Source organism: Gambusia affinis, linkage group LG13 (assembly GCF_019740435.1).
Source record: "Gambusia affinis linkage group LG13, SWU_Gaff_1.0, whole genome shotgun sequence".
NCBI classification, from domain to species: Eukaryota; Metazoa; Chordata; class Actinopteri; order Cyprinodontiformes; family Poeciliidae; genus Gambusia; species Gambusia affinis.
The window spans coordinates 16356159-16377020 of NC_057880.1; the positions used below are offsets into that span (position 1 = coordinate 16356159).

A 20862-nucleotide genomic window follows, 5' to 3' on the forward strand; every position below is an offset into this window, starting at 1 on the left:
TGCTCTAAACATTGTCTTTAAGTCCTGTTTTCAACAGTTGGTGTATATCAGAAATCAGCTGATTAAGAATGATTAAACAAAGGTAGTAATAGTAGTGCATTTTCACAAGCCATGATTAAGAACCTCTTTGGTGAAAAGTCATATTTTATGGCTCAATGCAGGAAGCATGAAAGTTCTTAAAAAATGTCAACGTGAACCAAAAGAAATCCATCAAAACCTAAAGTGGCCAAATGTATATTTTATGCTTTCACCACAGAAAAATTAATTTTTGGATGCCATAACTTGGTTATATTACAGAAAAAAAAAAAAAAAAGTAAGAGTTTTCTTTGTCTCTTTGATCACTTCACTGCATCACTGTATTTGAGGTTGTATTGAATTCAATGCTAAGAAAAGGTCACGACAAATGTAATATTCAGAAATGCAGCACATGATCCCCATATGTATCTAAGTGCATTCATGATTTGCTAAAAAATAATGCATTTATCAAAGCATAAGCTAGTTAGCCAAGATACTGAGGTTGAGTTTGACTTCAAATGTTTTTCAGGTTATTCCCAAACTACCGTAGATCTGACAGCTGTCTGTAGTAGTAAGACACCGGTGAGAAGTAATGAAAACATGAGATTCAATCTAGAATTAATCTATGTTCAAGTTAGAATTATTCAAAGGCAACTCTAAACAAATGGGTTTTTTGATTTAAAAGTGGCGAAAAATGTTCTTTCTCGGCTGACAGTAAAATATACACAATTTTATGCATAACACATTTATATACAGTACATCTCATGGAAGATTAATGTGACAGAAATTAGTCACACTCATGTCATATACTGTCAGCACAGTACTTGATAAAAAAAAAAAAGCAATGCAGATGCCTTTTGTAAAAGCACATATGTTACTTGCTGATGTGGTTCTCCACTACAAAATGCTTTAGATGTCAAGTCTAAATATTTTATAGGCCTGGTGTAGACTAAATTCCCATGTTGTCAGTAAAGTGAAATGCCTTCATTCATCCCAAGTGGACAATGTTATATGATTTTTTTTATTGCTACTTCAAATCGTTTCTGTTATATATGATAATCAAAGCTTTGCCAGTTAAATATTACATTTTCCATATTTTAGCTTCGAAACAATGAGCACTTATTAGAGTGTTTGTGTGAGTACATACTTTTCTAGTTTTTCTATGTTGTTCTAGTTGGATTATATCATTAGTCCAACAATGCTGCTGTCAGTTCTATAATAAAGAGGTAGTATTATGTAAAACCAACTTTTTGAGCTTTTCTTCACGTTAAAATGTCATTCCCTCTTCAAAAGCATACCCGGACTGTTACTTTGGTTCTATCAGGCATGTCTAGTCACTTTTTATGTTTATTTTTTAACTCCCCAGTGGACACAGCTCATTTTTTCAAACGTAGCTGAGCATGGTCCTGACTTTTTGTCACTAACATTTTTTAAATTTACACTGTTTGCTAATAATTAATGATATAATACCATCAATTCCCTTGTAATGCAGTCATGATAAAACAGTTATGCAGATAAAACCAAACACTTCCTTTTCTCAGCACAAGGCGTGACCATGAAGCAAAAGGTGAAGATTAATAACAGCTGCCTTCTTTATCACACCATTGATTCTTCTGCTCCAATGTGTCGACAGTGCAAACAACTTATCTGTCTTTGTACCACGTACGGGCATAGACAAATATATGCAAATTTTTCTTCTGTGTTTTATTTGTCACATTGATCTTCCATGACTGGCTTCTACAAATCTGAAGTCATGCATAGGACCTCTCTCAAGTAACAATTTAATTATCTTGCATTTAATTACTCTGCAGCAAGATGGCTGCTTTAAGCTTGAATGAGCGCTATTATATGACTGCTTGAACAAATGGTTTGCTTTTTTATGCTTTGTTCTGCTTCCAGAGACAGACAGTCAATATAAGTATCATTTATCAGCAGCCGTGAAAACATTTTGACATACAAATAAGTTCCAAACCAAGTAAAATAAAGGCAGTTGCTTAGTGTTGTCTTGGTTTGGTGTCTTGTCTAGAAATGCCTCTGCTCTAAAATCTGTGATTCCGACATTGGTAAATGGTCATTTCTGTGCAAAGATTTCTGTAAATATTTTGGATGTTATATCAGCAAGAATTATATGTTCCAAGCAGAACCTCTCTTTCTTTTCAGCTTTATTCTATTCTTTGCAGCGGATGCTTTTCAAGGAGCTGCTTTATGTGGTTAATTATTATTAACTGAAAGAGCAGTGTTACCAAGATGTTTAAGACAGTGACACTGCAGTCACAGGAAGTGCTGACTGTGCAATTAAGCCACCGAAACTGTTGGACAACTGCTCTGTCCCTCTAGACTGCAGCTTTAATCTGGAGAGACAAAAGAGTCTCAGTTCAATACATAGAAGCACAATTTTAAGTCAGTGTTTTCTGTTTTGTGTATGTGTGTGATTTTTATTAAAATACATTAGTTATATGCCAGAGTAGTTCTCATTTGCATACAAGCTCCAAAGATTTTCAGTGATTAAAAAATGGAAATGCACATGAAACAAAAGGACAAAAAGTCAATACAGATTCCTTTTTTTTTGCGATCGTGATCAGCTTAATAGAATTAAGAGTTCCTGAACAAGTCTTAATTACTGTCACAGCAGTGAGTTGTGGATGAAACAGCTAACTGACTCCATTGGATATCATCTAGGTTCTCTGAATGAATGTATATGTGTGGGAAAGAAAAATATAAAGCTGCCCCTTTTTTTATTTTTTGTTTCCGTAAGATTGTCTTACTAATGTTAATTTGGTGTAAAATACACACATTTTATGCTATTAGTGAAATTTTCAAAAGATGGTGATTCATTTTGATGAGGACTGTATTAGAGTTGAAGAATGCAACTTTAATAAAAAAAATACTGCAGCTTTAAAGCATGAAAAAGCAATGGAGCAGCTTCATAGATTTTGTTGACTCTACGTTAGGTTCATATCCCTAATGAAAGAAATCATTATAAATAAAAGAAAATGGGAAAAAAGTTATTTAATTACTGAAAAACACTTAAAGTAAACCTTGCTTTAGAACTGATATCACCCAAGAAGGTGTCTTCTATTGAAGAAAAAATTGAGGAGACCTTATTTACGTAATGCTAGTGAAAGTAACTAAAATATTTATTTGTGTCCATCTACTATTTAGAGGTCTAAGGGAAAGCTTGCCTCACTTCTCACTTTCCTCTTTGTTTGAGGGGTTTCTTGCATGAACTGTCATTTTCAAGTCACCCCACGCCATCTTAACAAGAACAAGATCTGGTCCTTCTCTTGTCCCACGATTCTCCTTTCGCTTTATCAGTAAGTCCTCGGAGTATTTGCTGGTATGCCTTTGGTTACTTTCATGTTGCAGAATCCAGTTTTGATTTTTGACAGATGGTCTCACGTTTTTGTCAAGTTCTTTCTTAAAAATGGTTGAATTAACGGTGCATTCTCTAATGGTGACGTGGCCAGCTCCTGATGCTGCAAAGCAGTTCCAAAGTAAGTCAGTCACACCTCCGTGCTTCACAGCTGGGGCTAGTTTATAGTCTCTGAATGCTGCAGTTGGTCTTTTCCAAACATCAACCTTGTGCCACGTTGAGAAACGCATTGTGTATTTTTGTCAGGCTGCTTGCAACAAAGTTCCTTAGGATGTGTTACAAGAAAGTCTTCTCTTTTACAGAAGTGGGATTTTGCAAAGTACTATAGTTTCATCTAGTTCAAGGCTGAGAATACAACTGAAATCAAGCTATGAGAGCAAAACATATCAGTGATAAAACATATTTAATGTTTTTACTTGTCTGAAATTTGAGCATAAGGGACAATAAAAATTAATTTGATTTTATAAGCTGTCATACTCCTAACAATGAATAACATTAACAAAACAAAGAACAGCTATTCTGATTTTTAAGTGGGAGCTGAGCATGGGTTCATGTCAAGCTGTGATGCTGTTATTCAGTCGCTGATATGGTGATGGAATAAAGTGTTGATGCAATAAGTTCCTTCTAAAAAAACTACTCAGTTCACATACAGTAGATCAGTTACAATATGCTATGCATCTTCTCTGGAATCTTACAATCCCTGAGCCAAAAATCATAAGTAGGAATTATTTTATTTTAGTAACTACTGTTAGTAATTACTGGTCACATACATATAATATGTTCAAAATAATAGAAATTATTTTGAATATATTATGTTATGTTATGTTTAAAGCTGAATGCATTTATTTACATATTACTTGATTTATTGGTAAATTGTCTGCACTTTTGTAGTGCTTTATCAACTCAGTCATTCAGTGGAAAACATGAGAATGGCTTCATAGAGACGTGTCGTCAATTCAGTCTCAAAAGTTTATAAATCACATTTCAGCAAGAATTTTTCTGTTCAAGGTCCAGTTCTGTTAAAAGGAATAAGAACTTGCATAGACCTTTTCAAAACTAACATAATGTCTTTTTTTGTGCTGCAAATTAATGCATTTCATTCATAAACCAGCCACTGGTAATTAAGCTAAATGTATTTGCAGATTCAAATAATTACCCTTTGCAAGTTAACCAGGGATCTTATTTAAATCAGTCTAACTGAAAGAAAAGCTCCACACAGCTTACAATTTTAATGAAGCTGAAATAGATTTGCAAATTTAAACAATCACACAAAGGGGATCAATCAGTTATCAACTCCAAATGAGCTAAATAAATACAGAAGTCCACAGCCGTACTTTGTTTTGTTTCAAGAAAACAAAGTAATGTTTGTAGAACAAATGATGTTTTTGGTCCTGAATTGATATTTTATTAAGGAAAAAAATGTAGTGCTATTTTGCAGTGATGGTGCAAAAAATGATCAAAAGGTTTTCACGCAAGTAGTAGTTTAAATAGTTAAGCTTCTTTCCCTATAATTTATATTTTTATTTCTGTAATCCACTGATGATTTTATTTTTTTTTTAAATGCTGTTAATCTTGGTTTAGATATATTTAAAATGTCAGCTCCGTAATTATGAGTGGGCTTGTTTAAAAAAATATAAAATCCTTTTAACTGGCATAGCTGTGCAATCTTGGCTGCTCCTTTTCACAAAAATATTATAAGGTTGCCCTGGTCTGAATGTTAGTAATTATTAATCAAGCAAATAAAGGCTGTTTGAAGCTTCCACAGCAAGACTACTGCTGAACATTGTAATGACATTTTCAAATGAGATTTTCCCTTTATTGCAATATATCAACCACTTTTTGGGCTGTAATATCTTAACCATTACAAATACACACCAAGTGAGAAAATTAAAAATTAGTCCAACAAGCTAAATATATTATTGGAATGCAGGATATGCATGCAAATCCTGCATTCCAATAATAGATTTATTATATTATTGCAATATAAATATTGCTATATTTATTATATTATTGTGCACTATAGTGCACTATTTCTATTCTACCAAATAGTGCCATAAAGCACTATTTGGTAGAATATTGCTAGAATATTCTTCCCTTGGTAGAAAGGACTGCTGACAGTTCTTTCTGACTTTAATGCTGCAGATGTTCATAATCAAAGGATTACTGCTATTGAAGATACTATATTGCGTAAACTGATGATTTAATTATCTCTCATGTAAGAGTAAAGGCATTTAATCATTTTTTATGTATTTTAATATATTAAGTTGACTGATGCTGGTATTCCATAAAATAGCTTTTGCAGACAATATTAATGATATGCACTTTTAGATTTTGAGGTTTACAAAATAGTAATCTGATTTGTAAAAGAGTAAAGGAAACTGGATGCAATACTTTTTCGTTGGGCCTCTTTATGCAAATGTTTGTATGCTAAATATTTAGGCATTTTCCTTGATAGAGGGAGAGATTACTTTGTAACAACAGACTTTTTGAAAAGAAAAAAAAAAACTATATTATTTAATTGTAGCACAGAAATTAGAATAGATTAAAATTTCTGCTTGCAGATCAAAGCTTTACAAAAATCCATGACAAGAAATTAGTCTCAAAATTTCTATTAAATCTTGAATAGCGAAAAGGGAAAACGCAGTAACTTAATTTTTTGTTCATATATTTTCTAATGCTTTTAGTCTTACACAGAGGAACTAATATTAATAATTAAATGACTATAATTAAAATGTTCAGACTTTTTTTCCTTTCATATTGATGACTGTCATGACTGATAACAGTAATTATCAACAGTGCAGCGTAACACAAAGATGTAACTAATGATGCTTCCCAGAATGGAAGAGCTAAAAATGAACACATTAAAAACGAATAACTTAAAGCATGAAATATATTCATACCTTGCGCATGAATCTGTGATTAGAAATTGCGCTTTCTGTGATTACAGTGAAAGGAAATCTTTTCATTTTTGCTCAACCAGCAGCTCCACGATGCTAAACTGCCTGCTGAAGAAGTCTCATTAGGCTACATTTCAGACTTTGCCAGTACCGACATTGCATAACTCAGAATCCTGAGCACTGTGTCACAGTGATTTATGACCACTGTTCTTCACTGTGCCCTTGGGTGCTTTAGTCTACTGAAAACTTTGGGTTTTGATGACTACTTCAAAATAAACAGACACCATCCGAGAGCTCTCCGTAAGGCAGTTTCAAGCCCACAGAGATTTTAAAATTTTAGTGCTTGTGGACAGGTGCAGCCAAACAGGGAAGCCCAGACCAAAAGTCTCCATTCAGCAATTAACCACTGAAATCACAGAAGACATAACACACAAACAAGTATTGGCATTACAGCTTAAATAGTCAAGTAATTTGAAACTGTAGTTTCTTACCTTTGGATACTGTTGGATAGGAATAAGAACTCTTTCAGAGAGCTTGATGTTTTTATTGCTGATAATATCAAGGTATTTCTTTGTGTCTGCATCTTTTTTCAGCTCATCACCTTCATATTTCCCAATCTCTGCAGAAGCATTAAACAAAATGAAAAAAAAAAAAAATAGAAAAAGATTAGAAAGATTACATGTGCATATTATCAAATTAACATATGACTGGCTTATTTAAGAAAATGGGTCAGGAAGGTCACAGAAGGCAGAATCTCTTTTTTGTGTCTTGGGCCTAAGATTCATTATTCAAACTAAACAAATTGCATAAATTATGTTTGAAATCGTGTTTTTGCTTAGTAAGTTGAAAATCTTTCCTTATTGTGCAACATGGGTGAGGTTCACTGAGAAGTATTTCCCTCCTGAGAGGCCAGGGACCTGAGAAGAGGAGTCAACAAATTGGCCCCAAGACACTTTTTTATTCAAGTGAAATTATTGTAATTGTGGATAAATATTGTTCTTCTGTTGTAATTAAGTTAGAACATATATTTGCTCAGGCACCTTATAATAATATTTAAATTGCATAGACTGACTTGAATAAATGTTTTTAATCACCTCTGAATTAATTCATTTAAAGAATTTATTATCACCTTTTAATTTAGAAACGTGCAGATATCTTACTCCTGCTGCAGTTTCTTTGCGACTTGATGCAAAAATAGATGCAAATTGCTCCCATCTCCTGAACCTGGTAGTTGTGTTTGCACCTACATGCATTTAGTGCATTGTAAATCCAGCGTATAAATAAATCAAATAGTCTGTGGAGGATACATGAAGGAGATTTTATCACTCTGGGGATTCCCTCCATTGTATTTCCAGCTGGTAAGTGCTCTAAAACAGAAACCATTGTTTTTCACCTAGCTGGGGATTGTCCCCTGAAACAGAATGGACAAATTTTTCATTCTGTTTTGAATTGGACCTCAGAAAGGATCAGAGGAGATCAATAATCCCTTCTGAGCTACACTTACAAAAAATCATGTAGTCTGTCACACTTCTGTGGATCTCACTGTGTAAATTCACAAATAATTTCACACCACACAAAGAAATTCTCAATCCTTCGACGGTCAGTTGAATTTGTGACTCATGGGTTTAAAGATGTGATTTGCAGCTTCAAACTCTGGAGTCATTTAACACTGTGTATTTTCCTTAAAATATACAGAATTTTTAAGTATCCTTAAAAAATTGCATTAAAGCATCCCAGACCATAAAGAAATGGCCAAAAATGCCTGTGAAACTAAGCAGGATTTGTATCCTGCTTTGTGAGACCAGGGACCTGATAGAACATTTTGGCCACAAGTATGCTTAAAACAAACCGTAAGACCCTTGAAACTAATATTCTAATTGATAGGAAGGAAGGATGCAGGCTGGTGAAACTCAAATAGTTTATTTAAAAATAAAGAAAAATCAAAAATGAAAGTCCAGGGGTAAATCCAAAATAACATTGCCTTGGATCTGACTTGTCTGACAGAGATATTTATGCAGGAGAGCTGATTGCTGAACAATGTTTCCCATGTTCCTTGTTGATGTGGTTGATTAGAAACTGATTGCAGCTGTGAGGGAAGACAATTAACTGAAGTGTAACAGAGGAACTGGACAAAATGGCTATAGGAATGCACAGGGATCAGGGCTGTTGTCAATTATTATTTTAGTATGGGAAACCAAATAATCTAAATGCACCAACATATCCCAAAACCCAAACACCCAGAAATGTGGCAGTATTCATGTTTTGGTTTGTGCTGAAGTCAATAATGACAATGGTATTTCTTTAAAAACTGAAATTATTGATTTCACTGGTAAAGATGTGTAATAAAAAACAGTCATATATAACATCAGCGTATTATAATACTATGAAAAGATCACCTTTTAATTTAAATGCATTTATTAAGTGGGAAAAACTATTGAATAAGAATTTTTTATTTTTTTTTTATATTTGGTAATACCAACTTTGTTGACTCACAATAAATATAACTCCCTTTTTGCCAGAAGAAAAGCACTTAGTCCGTTAGATTTTCCATAAATAAAGCAAACATAGACAGGCATAGAATAATTAGTATTGCAAAATCTACAAAGTATAGTGCTTTTATTAATAAGAGCACTATACTTTGTAGATATTAATACTGCCATGATAGCAGTATTAATATCATATATGAACGTCAGTCCAGTTTTTCATATTTAACTCTAACAATTACTTTTCTGTAGTTTAGAAATCGTCTATCCGCCTGCATGCATACACCCGCCACGCAGTAGGCAGCAGCTCCAAGAAGAGAAAATCCATTGTATTCCATGTAAACCCAGACATTATCATCAATCAATAAAATCCCCCCGGACTGAACTTGGATATTATGCTGCTAGCTGCATAATATTTGTCATTTATCAACAACTTATCGGCGAAGTGAGAGCGTTGTGCAACACAAATAATCAACCGGGTGCAACAAGGCGCGCCAAACAGTAAAACATAATTTAACAAAGCCTCAAGGCAGATAATTTGCCTCGAGAAATTTTAATAATCGAGGTACTCAAATCATTCGAGGAATCGTTACAGCTCTACTATGATTTCAAGCATGCTTAACTGAACTCATCTGCTCCCAGTCACTTCACCTCCCACATTTATTTATTTACTATGTTCCCTTCCCTCCATTCCAGTTTGTTTCCACTACCAAGCATTCCAGGCATGTTTTTTTTTTAGATTTTTGCCTCTAGTGTGTTGATCCCTTGTGCTCTTTTGACTCTGCTTCTGCCCACTGATTTGGATACTTCTGCCTTTTTGACTGACATCTTGGGTACTGACCGTGACTTACATATATAAAAATTAAAAAAAACTTTGACTTCAAATTTTGTCTGAGTTGTTCAATTGCCAAATTCTTTCACAGTCTTTACATGAAAACAGGCCAACATCATGAGAGATCCTCCTCAATACTACATTTTGTTACTCAAATGAGACCAAGTTATAACTTGGTTTCTATAGAAACTCTGAGGACTGACTTCAAACAGCACTAGGTAGACTAAAAGCTGAAGAATCTCCTAGAACTACATACTATACATACAGGAACAAAACCCTCATTCCAACCACAATATGGTCACAAGCTGAATATTGACTTGCAGGCATTTCTATCAATTCTGATTTTGTTTCCACCGATTTTCATTGTAACTCTGTACTGTATAGTATCATGTTAAAGATTTAATCTTAGAAAAACTATATGAAATCTTAAAACTCAATTCCTTCTGGAAAACAGATCAATATTTGCTTTGTTATTCGTGTAAGACCAGATCCACCAAACTAATTAAAGATTAATGAGGAAAGTGTGGCCAAACTTGTAACTGGTACTGTACATAAAAGTGCTTTCACGTGTTTTCTGCAGAGGTTCCAGGATGACTTTACTATGTAATGTCAGTGAACCAGATAATGTCCAGACTGCAGTCACCTGCAATTGGAAACAGAGTGTGACTAAAACCTCCAGTTAAAAATCAAAGTCAATCAAACTGGAAAACTCGCTCACCTTTTATTCCTATGAGTAGAGATGATTCACATCACTATTTGTGACATTTAAACAGAACATGAGCCTCCACATACAGGAGCATCTCAATAAATTTGAATCTTGTTAAAAATCACTGTTTAAGCTACAGTAATCCAATTCAAAAGGTGAATTATTGACCTACTGGAAAGTATGTTTATTTAATATACAGAGTATGACTTGGGCTTGATCATGGGTCCTTTTGCATGAATTATTGTGTCAGTGGTAAGTGGCATGGAGGTAAACAGCATGTGTGTCTGCTGAGGATTAAGAAAGCTTAGGTTATTTCATTAGCAAACTTCAGCTTCTCTACATTGCTGGATCTGGTGTCTCTTCACAATACTCCATAAATTCTCTACGCGGTTCAAGTCAAATGAGATTGCTGGCCAGTCAATAAAGCTTGCCATCAGAGTGAAACACGAAGGGGAGACTTTAGATATGAGAAAACACAGATGGGCAACAGCAGCAGCTGAGATGGCTCCCCAAATCTGTATTGACTACGGAAGCTTCACGTTGGACCTCCAGCCCAGAGTTTACTTTTATCTGAAGAGAGGACGTTGGAAAATGGTTTAACTTTGCAAAATATGCTTGGAGGCAGAATTCTGTGAACAGTCAGCTTTTCAAACTGTGATAATTTGGGGAGTACCTTCCTCATGCCGGATGTCTGTGGCTGTGTGCTAGACAACAGACAAGTTACGTAACAGTCTTTCTAGCAATGTATTTCATGGTAACAGTTCTTTTTTTTAATTCTTTTTTTCAGTTTAAAGTGTATGTCTTTGTTTTTAAACTACTTTTAATTATAATTATTCTTATTTTGTTGTGTTTTTGTTTTTGGATTGTACAGCACTTTGGTTGTGGTTGTTTTAAAGTGCTTTATAAATAAAGCTGGTATGGTATGGTATGGTATTCTATCTTGCTAGTTTTGTGTAACATCAATTTTTTTTAGAGAAACTATATTAACAGAATGAAACACTTGAAGAACATCACTCTTGAACCCTTGATCTAATATTTAAGCTGCACATATCATTGGGAAAACTGGGCTTTCTCAGTTTTTATCAATATTTCCATCAACAAAGAATAAAAGGGCCATTTACGGGGGCATACTGTGCCGTATTTTGTGAGCCACGCAGACTGCGCACACACTGTCCCCAGACTGTCGGGTTTTCATAGGGCAGTGTACCGATTGCATTCATTTTTCATGTAAAATTTCTACATTTACCACAATTTGAATGGATAGTAGAAAGTGTGACAAGCTAGTTGTACAGCTAAACAAGCCTTTTGTCCAAAAGGGCAGCCACCGCCCAGTCGTTAGTGGCATTCTGGCTGATGGGTGTTCTTGCGACTTAATGCACTTACTTTCAGGTTTATCAGCTCAGTTTTGATTACAAAACAGTTTGATGTGAACACCATTTTTCGCCAAGCAGTTTGCTGTATAAAAATGGGAATCCGGATGCAGTCGTAAAAATTTATCTTGGTGCAGACATGTCTTGCAGACATTCGTTCCGAGTCTGCTTCAGCCTCTATGGAGTATGTAAGCTATGTTTTACATTTTAAATATTGTTAATACATACATATCCTAAGACCAACCATTGTGTTACATTAGTACCAGGTTTCCAGTTTACATAACAGATTTGGATCTAGATTGAATAAAAAATTAATTAGTGTTTTTGACTGAGGAGTGTATATCTTACAAATATGTCTAATATAAATTTTTACTTGACTACATCAATAATCTATAATTGGCTAGAAAGTAGATTATACTTTGGAATAGCAGTGGAAAACTCTTATTCTAGCCAACAGCCTGTCTGTAAATTCAGCAGTCAATTGTGTAGAAGAGAAAAAAAAATGAGCTTACACTATTTAATCCAGAAAAAGGTGAGAGCTGATATCTTTGTATAGAGCGTGGTAGAGAGCAGCAGGAGCCTAAAGATCAAAGTAGAACGAGTGCACTTTGAAGGTCACTTCTTTCAGTCCTTCTTGTCGGCTTAAAAAATCTCATTTGGGGAGACTGAATGAGTAAAACCTTCTTAGTGGCTTTTCTGGTGCCCCTGATCCCCTTTGTTTCACTGCCCGAACTGCATCAGTGCTGCTTCAGAGCAGGCAGCAGTGGAAAAAAAAACATAACAAGGTATCAGCCACACAGCAGCCAGATGTATGTGTGCAATTCTATGAGTTAGGAGACAAGGTTTCTGCTGAAAAAGAGAGAATTTGCTAAGTCAGCCTGCCATGGCTTAAGGTTAAACACATCAGCTTTGGCATGTATGCAGTGACACAGAGCACCAAAAGAGACCAAATAACAGTTTGAAGTACATTTATCCTTGAAATGGGAAAGAAAAGTATGAATTATGCAAAGGAAAGTTGGGAAGATTTTTTCTTAAAAAAAATAAAAAATAAAAATAGAAAGAATGCCACACAAACTTAAATCTGTTCAATTTGCTTAAAAGCTTAGCAGATACTGGATGTTCAATTTTGATGCTGCAGCTACATGTAGAAGTGTTTTGGATCTCAGGAAGTCTAAACTTACTGGCACTTTAGCTGTTTTGAAAATACTGCATACAAACAGGTGAAAGCTATTTTTTGGATTAAAGTCTGTTAATCATGTAAAAAGGGAATAAACCACAAACCAGAACAAAAATTTGGCTTCAAATATTTGGATTGGGCCTTGAGGATTTATTTCCTCAAGGCCCAATTCATTTACAAAGATAAGATTGAATCAAAAGTGAGATGAAAAGTTTATTATTGTTAGATCTCTAAAACTTCATTTGGGAATCTACGCTTTTACTTTCAAAACAAATTCTGCCAAAATTTAGATTTTTCTGAGAGCTGCTCTGATGTGAATTACCAAAAGTGTTCTGTGCAATATTGTTGTTTTGCAATTAAACAAACAAAAAAATTATCATAAAGACCTAGGGCATATTTATATCTACTTTTTGAAAATGCATATTTCACAGAGTTGTAGAATCATCTCTTCAAAAAGTCTGTTGTCATCTCTAAATTTCTCTAAAAGCTAAGTATATTGATAATTGACTAACTTTTCCTTTATGAAAGCAAGAAGCAATGACATCTCTTCATGGAAGAAGACAAGTCTTCCCTGAAAACTGCTTTTATACCCAATATTGACACCTTCATATGTCACCTGATAATCTCCTGAGTGCAAATTTGTTCCAAATGGTGTTCCTTGTGTTTGTTCTAATCTAACCAATAACAGAGGAAACTAAAAAAGACACAAGTTACAAAAGACAGCATGAAGGGATTTGATAATAATAACTTTCACTGCATCAAAGTAACCTAAACAATGTTCCAGAAAATTATATAAATTAAATGTGGAGACTATAACGTTCAATATGTTGACACTAAAAACTGCCAGGAAAAAAAACCCCATACTATTCTTTGACACACAATATTCCGAATCCATGTCTGTTTATTTGCTGTAAAGTCTATGTTAGCATACAGGTTTTTTTTCTCCTACTGAGGAGGAAGAAGCCTTTTGAAATGTGTACACATATCACAGACAGTTTCTGTGGTTTCAAATCATCTCGTCTCTCTGCTGGGGCTTGTAAGAGGAGGTTCAAGCAGGAGGGGTGGAAATGTGCTTTTCCAATGGGTTGACAGAGAAACATGAAACCAGACAAAACAGGCATACAGTGATGAAATGACACCTTAATCAATCCAATCAGCTTTAATTTCCACCAACATACATCTGATTAATCTCCAGTCTGCTGCACTGTCGTGTCACACTGAGATTTGATGAGATAAAACAGAGTATGAAGCATGCACATCATAACACCCAGTGGAGCAAACTCAGGGTCGTTGAGGAATCTGATGTCTGCTTTGAGTAGACAAAAATTGCACACAGTAAGCATCCTTCTTTGACTATTTTCTTTTTTTTAACCACAACTTCCTTTTTTACTTTGTCTAGGTGCAAAAAAGACAGGGGACCCTGAATAGCCCTAAATCTGATGTGCAAGAAAAAATAACTAAAACATGGAGTGTGTAAGGTGATAGTGCGGCTTTTGGCTTCACACCTATTTGATTATGCTGTTTATTAATGTCAAAATCCTTGGAAATGTTTGTTTACATAATAGTAAACCAATCGATAGGGAGCAAAATTGTTATTATATTATACTTTGAACCAGAGGTTGCTGTGCCAAATGCAGACAGAGGCCTAAAAGCAGAGGCTTGTTATTAAGTACTTTAGCAGAGGGTTCAACTACTCACAGATTTCTTCCAACCATTGAACAGTATCTACAATAATAACTTCACACTGGCTGAAAAAATGAATCTGTGTAATTACTCCCCTCTAAGTGATTGCTTGCTTAGATCAAACCATGAAATATGTTACAATGCCTGAAAGGGGTAGAGTGGGGGGATTGAACTATGAGATGCACAATGAACTGTGGCCTATTCTTTCAAACACAGACGGATGAAAAACAATACATGCGGCTGGGAAGAAGTGTTCCGAGCCACATGCCACCAAGTGTTTGGTCACATGCCGATTATGTGATTTTAACTGTGATGCACCGAGGCCATCTTGTCTAATTACAATGCTATGTTCCAATTCTGTGCCGAGAAGTGTGCTGAGTCGAAAAGTAATTATGTTTGACAAAAATTACAAATTAAAAGTAAGGGGTAATTTATCATTTTAATCACAATGGATTTTTAATGATCACTCTTCTTTTAAATTACTGATATGGCAGGTAGAATTAAAAACCATACACATTAATATTTATCAGTTTACAGTTTAATTTGCATAAATATAATCTGAAGCCAATGGTGTTAGAAAATGGTTTTAGGAGGTAGACATGAACAGTTTAATTTGTAATTGTTTTCTTTTATTCATGTTTAGTTTTTTCCTCTAGTTGCTATTCAACAGTAATATTTCATATGTTGAGACACTTACCTCATTTGTTTGCTTTTTATTAAATTTTTTATTGAAATTCTAACTAATTGGCAGACATTAAAAACCGAATTGTGTTCTAAAATAACAAAAACAAGGGACATGTGAAGTTCTTTCATTCACAAGGACTGAACAGTTACTTATGAAAACATTCCCTCTTGAACCTTTTCACATTTTGTCTTGTCATAATCCCTCTCTCCAATAAATCTCATTAGGATTTTATGTGGTGAAAACAAAATACCTTGTGGCTGTAAAGTTGACAAAAATAATACATTGCTTTAAAAGTTACTCTGATACCCCTAAATAAATTATAGTTTTTAAGTTACTGTTGAGAAAACCCCAAAACAAATCCCATTTCAAATTTGTCAGAAGTTATTAAAGAAAAACAGCTTGCATGTGAAATTAGAAGGTATTCTGTGTAGATACTTTTTTGCTCAACATGTAATATTTTGTGGTGGAAAATTTATTCCACATACCATGCCCACCATGAAAAATCATGCTGTGAGGATCTTTTTCTTTGGCAGGAAGAAGGAAGCAAGTATGAGTTGATAGAAACATTGATGGAGACAACAAAGGAATCCTGGAAGAAAATAAGGTAGAGGCTGCAAAAGACTTCCAATTGTCTTCTGACTTAACATTTATGTGCTACTTTGTATTCCTCTAACACATAAAATGCCAATTTAACACATACGTTCAAGGCTGTAACATGACTAAATGTAAAAGAAATAGAGTGGTATGAATACCTTTTCACTTTCCTCATTAGATTGGTGTTACTTCTCACTTGTTGCTGTCTGGAATACTTAAATCCAAATAGAAAAAAAATTGGGATTAACAATAATTTAACCAGGCAGACTTTGATGTTTTTTTTTTCCAGTGTTGTATTTCTTTAAAACTTCCCTTCTTTTATGTGAATATTAAATACTTTGTAATATAATCTGCTATCTAATATCTATTGTCTGAGAGCTGAATCTTTGGCACATTCACTCGTTTCTGTTACTGGAAATGCCCGTGACCTTGGAATTTAATCTTATTCGACCCGAGCACTCATTGTAAGTCACTCTCAGTAAGGGTGTCTGCTAAATGCCGAAAATGCAATCCAAAATTACATCTCTTTCCTGAGATGTAATTTTGGCATCCTTTTGATAGATCACACTAAAAGAGCTGCCGTTTATCTGTGACAACAAGCTCGGTCACCGCTGGATCCTTGGCAGGCCTTACTGGATACAAGAAAAATTTGAATAACAACTGATGAACAATAAAGAAAGGTAGATAAGTGGAAATCAATTTTTAGATTTCAAGGTAAAAGAAAAATCATGTTCGAAATCAATTTTACGACTTAAAGATGCACTCTGGGTACAGAGTAAAGAAGTAAAAGTTAAACATTAAGAGGGATTATATTGCTCTCTAGGCTTTCTCCTGGTCAAACTCCCATACTTTTTCAGATCCTTTTTTAGCCAGTTGACAAGTTCACTATATATTTAAAATAAATATGTCTGTGGTGGTCAGGCTTTTCCTTTCTGCACGAACTACTGAAAGGAGTTTTAGTAGTTTTTCCTTTCTCTTAAAGGAAAAGAAAAAGAAGGAAGAAAACAAGGAAGAAAGGGAACAAAGAGGGAATGAAAGGAAGGATAATCGTATCAAATTTGAGAGAGTGCAACGTCATCTTATAGTGTTTGAGCAACGTGCGTCTTCTAGACATAAATCTTCTTTGAACCATTTGTACTTTGTGATCGTGTTGTAGATTTTTCTGATGTGTATTTGAAATCTGTTGATGACAATGACAAATAAATCTTATCTTATCTTAAATTTGAAAGATCTTGACATGTCGCCAAAGATGTATGAGTAGTGACAGAACCATGTCTAGTTCAATGTATTCCTCGGTACAATCCATTTTAGCCAACCAACTTAAATATCTGTAAAATAGCATTATATTTCTAGTTAACGTATTTAATTATCGCAACAACCAGTCATATATTTAGCGTGATGTAAGTCTGTATTTTCTATTTCAAGTGTCCTGTTCAATGACAGGTTTCACATTAAAGTTTAAATCATATATATGTATTTGTACGTACAAATACATATATATCATATGATATATATGATGTGTCAAAAGTTTTAGGCTTTTGACACATCTTTACCAGGGGGCCCGAAAAGTGAAACCAGAAACATAATGTTTCTAAATTTGTTGTTAAACTAATTCCGAGTGAATCTGGAGTGTTAAATTAAGGTCTAAATCAGGAGCCGATGTAATGATAGGAAGCATTGCTCTAGATTCTCTGTTGTCCCGGACATAGCTATCACAGGTAAACAAACAATGAAACATAAAATGAGGTTGGTGAAATGTTTTGTAGTTATGTCAAGCTTTCAGGCTTCATGAATTGTTACTGTTTTCTCACTGACAATAGCCAGACAAAAATATGACTGTGGATAAAAGTGTAAACAGGAGTCTTTGAACAGCCACAATTTCTTATCAAAGCAGCTGTCAAAACAAGTGTCATTCATTACGATCGCCCGCAACATGCCATAGTAACAAGTGGTGCAGACCTGATTTTAGCATTTTACAAACTTACAACTTCTTTAGATGGGCTTTTCCCGCACAGATGCTTTTCATTTAAGTACTTAGGACTTTGCAGGTGAAACACGGCAGAAATACAACTCAGTTGGTCATCAGAAACTGGCATTTAATCTGCAACTTGATTCAATTCCTTGGGCTGTGCATTTTGATTGGACAACACAGCTGTGGACAAATCCTTTTCAATCAGGAGAAATGTCCAGCAGGACCAAACTCAGGCAGAGTGGATGTCTGCCTGGAGCAGCTGGGAGTTAGAAGACAGCAAAGGAACACAAAGGAATATAAAAACAACACACCAGAGACGTCTGCAAAGGGGAAAAGACAGAAAGCCTAAATTGAAATTTCAAAGTCTAAACTGATCAGTTTAGTACTTGAATCCAATATGATTCTGGTCTGATATTCACTTGGGATGTTATTTCTAACCTAACCCCACTTTAAAATGCTTGGCAGCTTAATCCTTCACCCTTCTGTTGTGTTCCTTGGTCTTCATGATACTGTTTCCTCTAGTGTTTCTAACAAACCTTCATGAAATAGACATATTTGTTCGGAAATAAAATTACCCACAAGTGGCCTCCACTAACTACTACTACTAGGGTGAAAAAATAAAATCTGTAACAAAATTTAAAGATCGCTATCTGGCAAATATTTCTGCACCAGTTTGAGCAAGCCTAGCATGTTGTATCCCAATAAAAATCCTTCAAGGTTGCAATATGACAGATTTCCTGTATTTCTTATTACATTTTCTGTCAAAATATAATCTGATAGAAAAGGACTTGGTTAGAAAACAAAAAACTTATAAACGTCGAAATGCCAGTGCTCATCTCGATGTCCATCACTTCCTTCCTGCCTCCCTTTCTGCTCATTAGAAATCCCTCTGGTTTCCGTACATGGCATGTAGGCGAGTCTTCCAAGGAAAACCTGTGGGATCTATTAATGGCTCGCCTCTTTTGTCTCTGACTCCCACCCACAATAAAAAACAACTCCACTGTTCTTCAGTAAGAAGAAAGTAAAAAGCAAGAAAGAGTTGACTTTCATGTGTCAGTCTGATAAGTCATTAGCCTCCCGTTTCAACTAACAAATGCCTTTCAGCAAATGCCAAGATAGCTATGGCCACTGGCTGTTAAAGCTGTTTTGTAATATTATAAAGTTAATTGTTTCTTTGAATGTCAAAAAGATATAAAAGTTCCTACAGACTAAAATGCAATAGCACACTTCCGGCCTTGCAGGACAACCAGGTGATAAATTATCCTCTTCCTAAGCTATCATATATCTGGTCAAATATAGACAAATGATTATGCAGAGTACATCATTCATTCACAAGACGTGAATAATATATTTCTTAAATATGGAGACGTTATCCAAGACCACAATAAATCCATGTTTTGTGTTTCATTGTCTGTGATATGAATAATGCAGGATTACGTGCCTTTCTGTTCAGTGATAAATAACTAAATCAATAAATTGCTGAAAGCAGTTTATCTTGCTGCCCGCAGGTATACAGGATTCTGCATTATCAATGAGTAAAGAGCTTTGTGAAAGAAAAAGAAATACCAGCTGTTACCTTAGATTAAGCCAACAGAATTTTAGAACATTTCCAGAGGTGGTTGTCCAGTATTATGGATGAGGCTTTAAATTGAAGTTTTCACAATGATTTAGGGGAAATCACACACCTCTAACACTGCCTGTTCCAGTGTATTATTTATGCGTCTATCTGTAAAGCATCGATAGTCTGCACTGTTATGTTATGGTTAATTGAAGAGCAACTGTATGCAAAGAAAGTTTAAAGTCGCCATTTGATGAGTTCTTACGCATGACAGCATCTTAATGGTCTTTGTAACATGTTTTCTTGTTTTCACTTTTTGTGCATGTGAGTCAGCCTTGAGAAAATCTGGCAAAATGTAGTGTGTGACAGATGATCCCATCTGCACTCCAGTAAGCGCCAAAAGCGGCACTGTCAGGTGTCTCATCAACACATTTCAATAGGAACACAAAAGGGAGGGGGGACCGAACTCTAAAGACATCCTGTCCAGCTGATGCACATTACTCTCACACAAACACGCTGATATACAAGTTTTCTTTAAAACTATTAAACTTTTACATCAGTAAAATTGTTAAAAAAAATATATATATACTAATTTGAATTAGAACTCTAAAAGGAGAAGGTAATCCAGCATACTGTACCGCACTATGGGTTTCAAATAATGCTTAAATGGAGGAACTTCAAGGTCATTAGGGAATTTTTTACTTTTTTTCATATTTTCTTGATAAACGTTGTTTTTTTTTTCATAAAACTCATTCATCCATATATTTACTCTGCTTTTATACCGTCATCTTCTACAGTATTTTACAAACAACTCGTGATTTGTATTCTAACTTTTTATCTTTAATTTGGTTTCTATGAGGTCTGATCTTGCAGCAATTCAATTGAGACAATGAGAACCCCATTCAAACTTTGAGACACATGAGAAAAAGATTATGCATATACGTGTTCCTTAATGTTACCTTAGAGTCACAAATGAACCTAATGCATGTTTTGGGATACTTTCATGAAAAAGTAGGTTGGATTTAAATATGCAAAATCCTAGTAGAGAGGCATCCACAACTGAAATTTGAGGTCACTTTGAGTCTGCAAAGACAGGTATGAAATTGTCTCAGGATGACTATGGTTACATAATATCAGAAAAACATTTAACTGTGATGTGAATATTGCAATGACAGCATTGATCAAAATGAACCCACATTCTTCTTCATCACAATCACCAGCATCTTGGCTATTAAAAGAAGAAAAAACTACAAATAACACTATTATTAAAAATACACCAGTTGTAAAGTGTTTTGTATTTGCACAAAACATTAAAACTAAAATTTCCCACATGATCCAATAGCTTTGATTTCAGAACAGAAAAGCAAGTTATATTACTGTTGCTAAAGTACTATAGTAAATATATAAAATTAACATTATGTATATAATTTATTTACTGTTATCTTGATTCATAGGATCATGCAAATTATAGGACTAATATCTACTAAATTAGCAGCAGTTTTCAAACACTTTTTGCA

General features: G+C 34.6%; 1 protein-coding gene across 3 annotated transcripts in view; it reads right to left on the reverse strand.

Annotated features, from left to right (window-relative positions):
• khdrbs2 (KH domain containing, RNA binding, signal transduction associated 2) overlaps positions 1-20862 on the reverse strand; it is a 97523-nt gene that overhangs the window by 75526 nt on the left and 1135 nt on the right. For all 3 annotated transcript variants that reach the window (XR_006372564.1, XR_006372563.1, XM_044136409.1), the window contains exon 2: positions 6777-6904. Coding sequence is in view for 1 of the 3 variants with exons in the window: in XM_044136409.1 (XP_043992344.1) it covers positions 6777-6904 (128 nt within the window). In the remaining 2 variants the exon portion in view is untranslated. The remainder of the gene's footprint in view (positions 1-6776; positions 6905-20862) is intronic.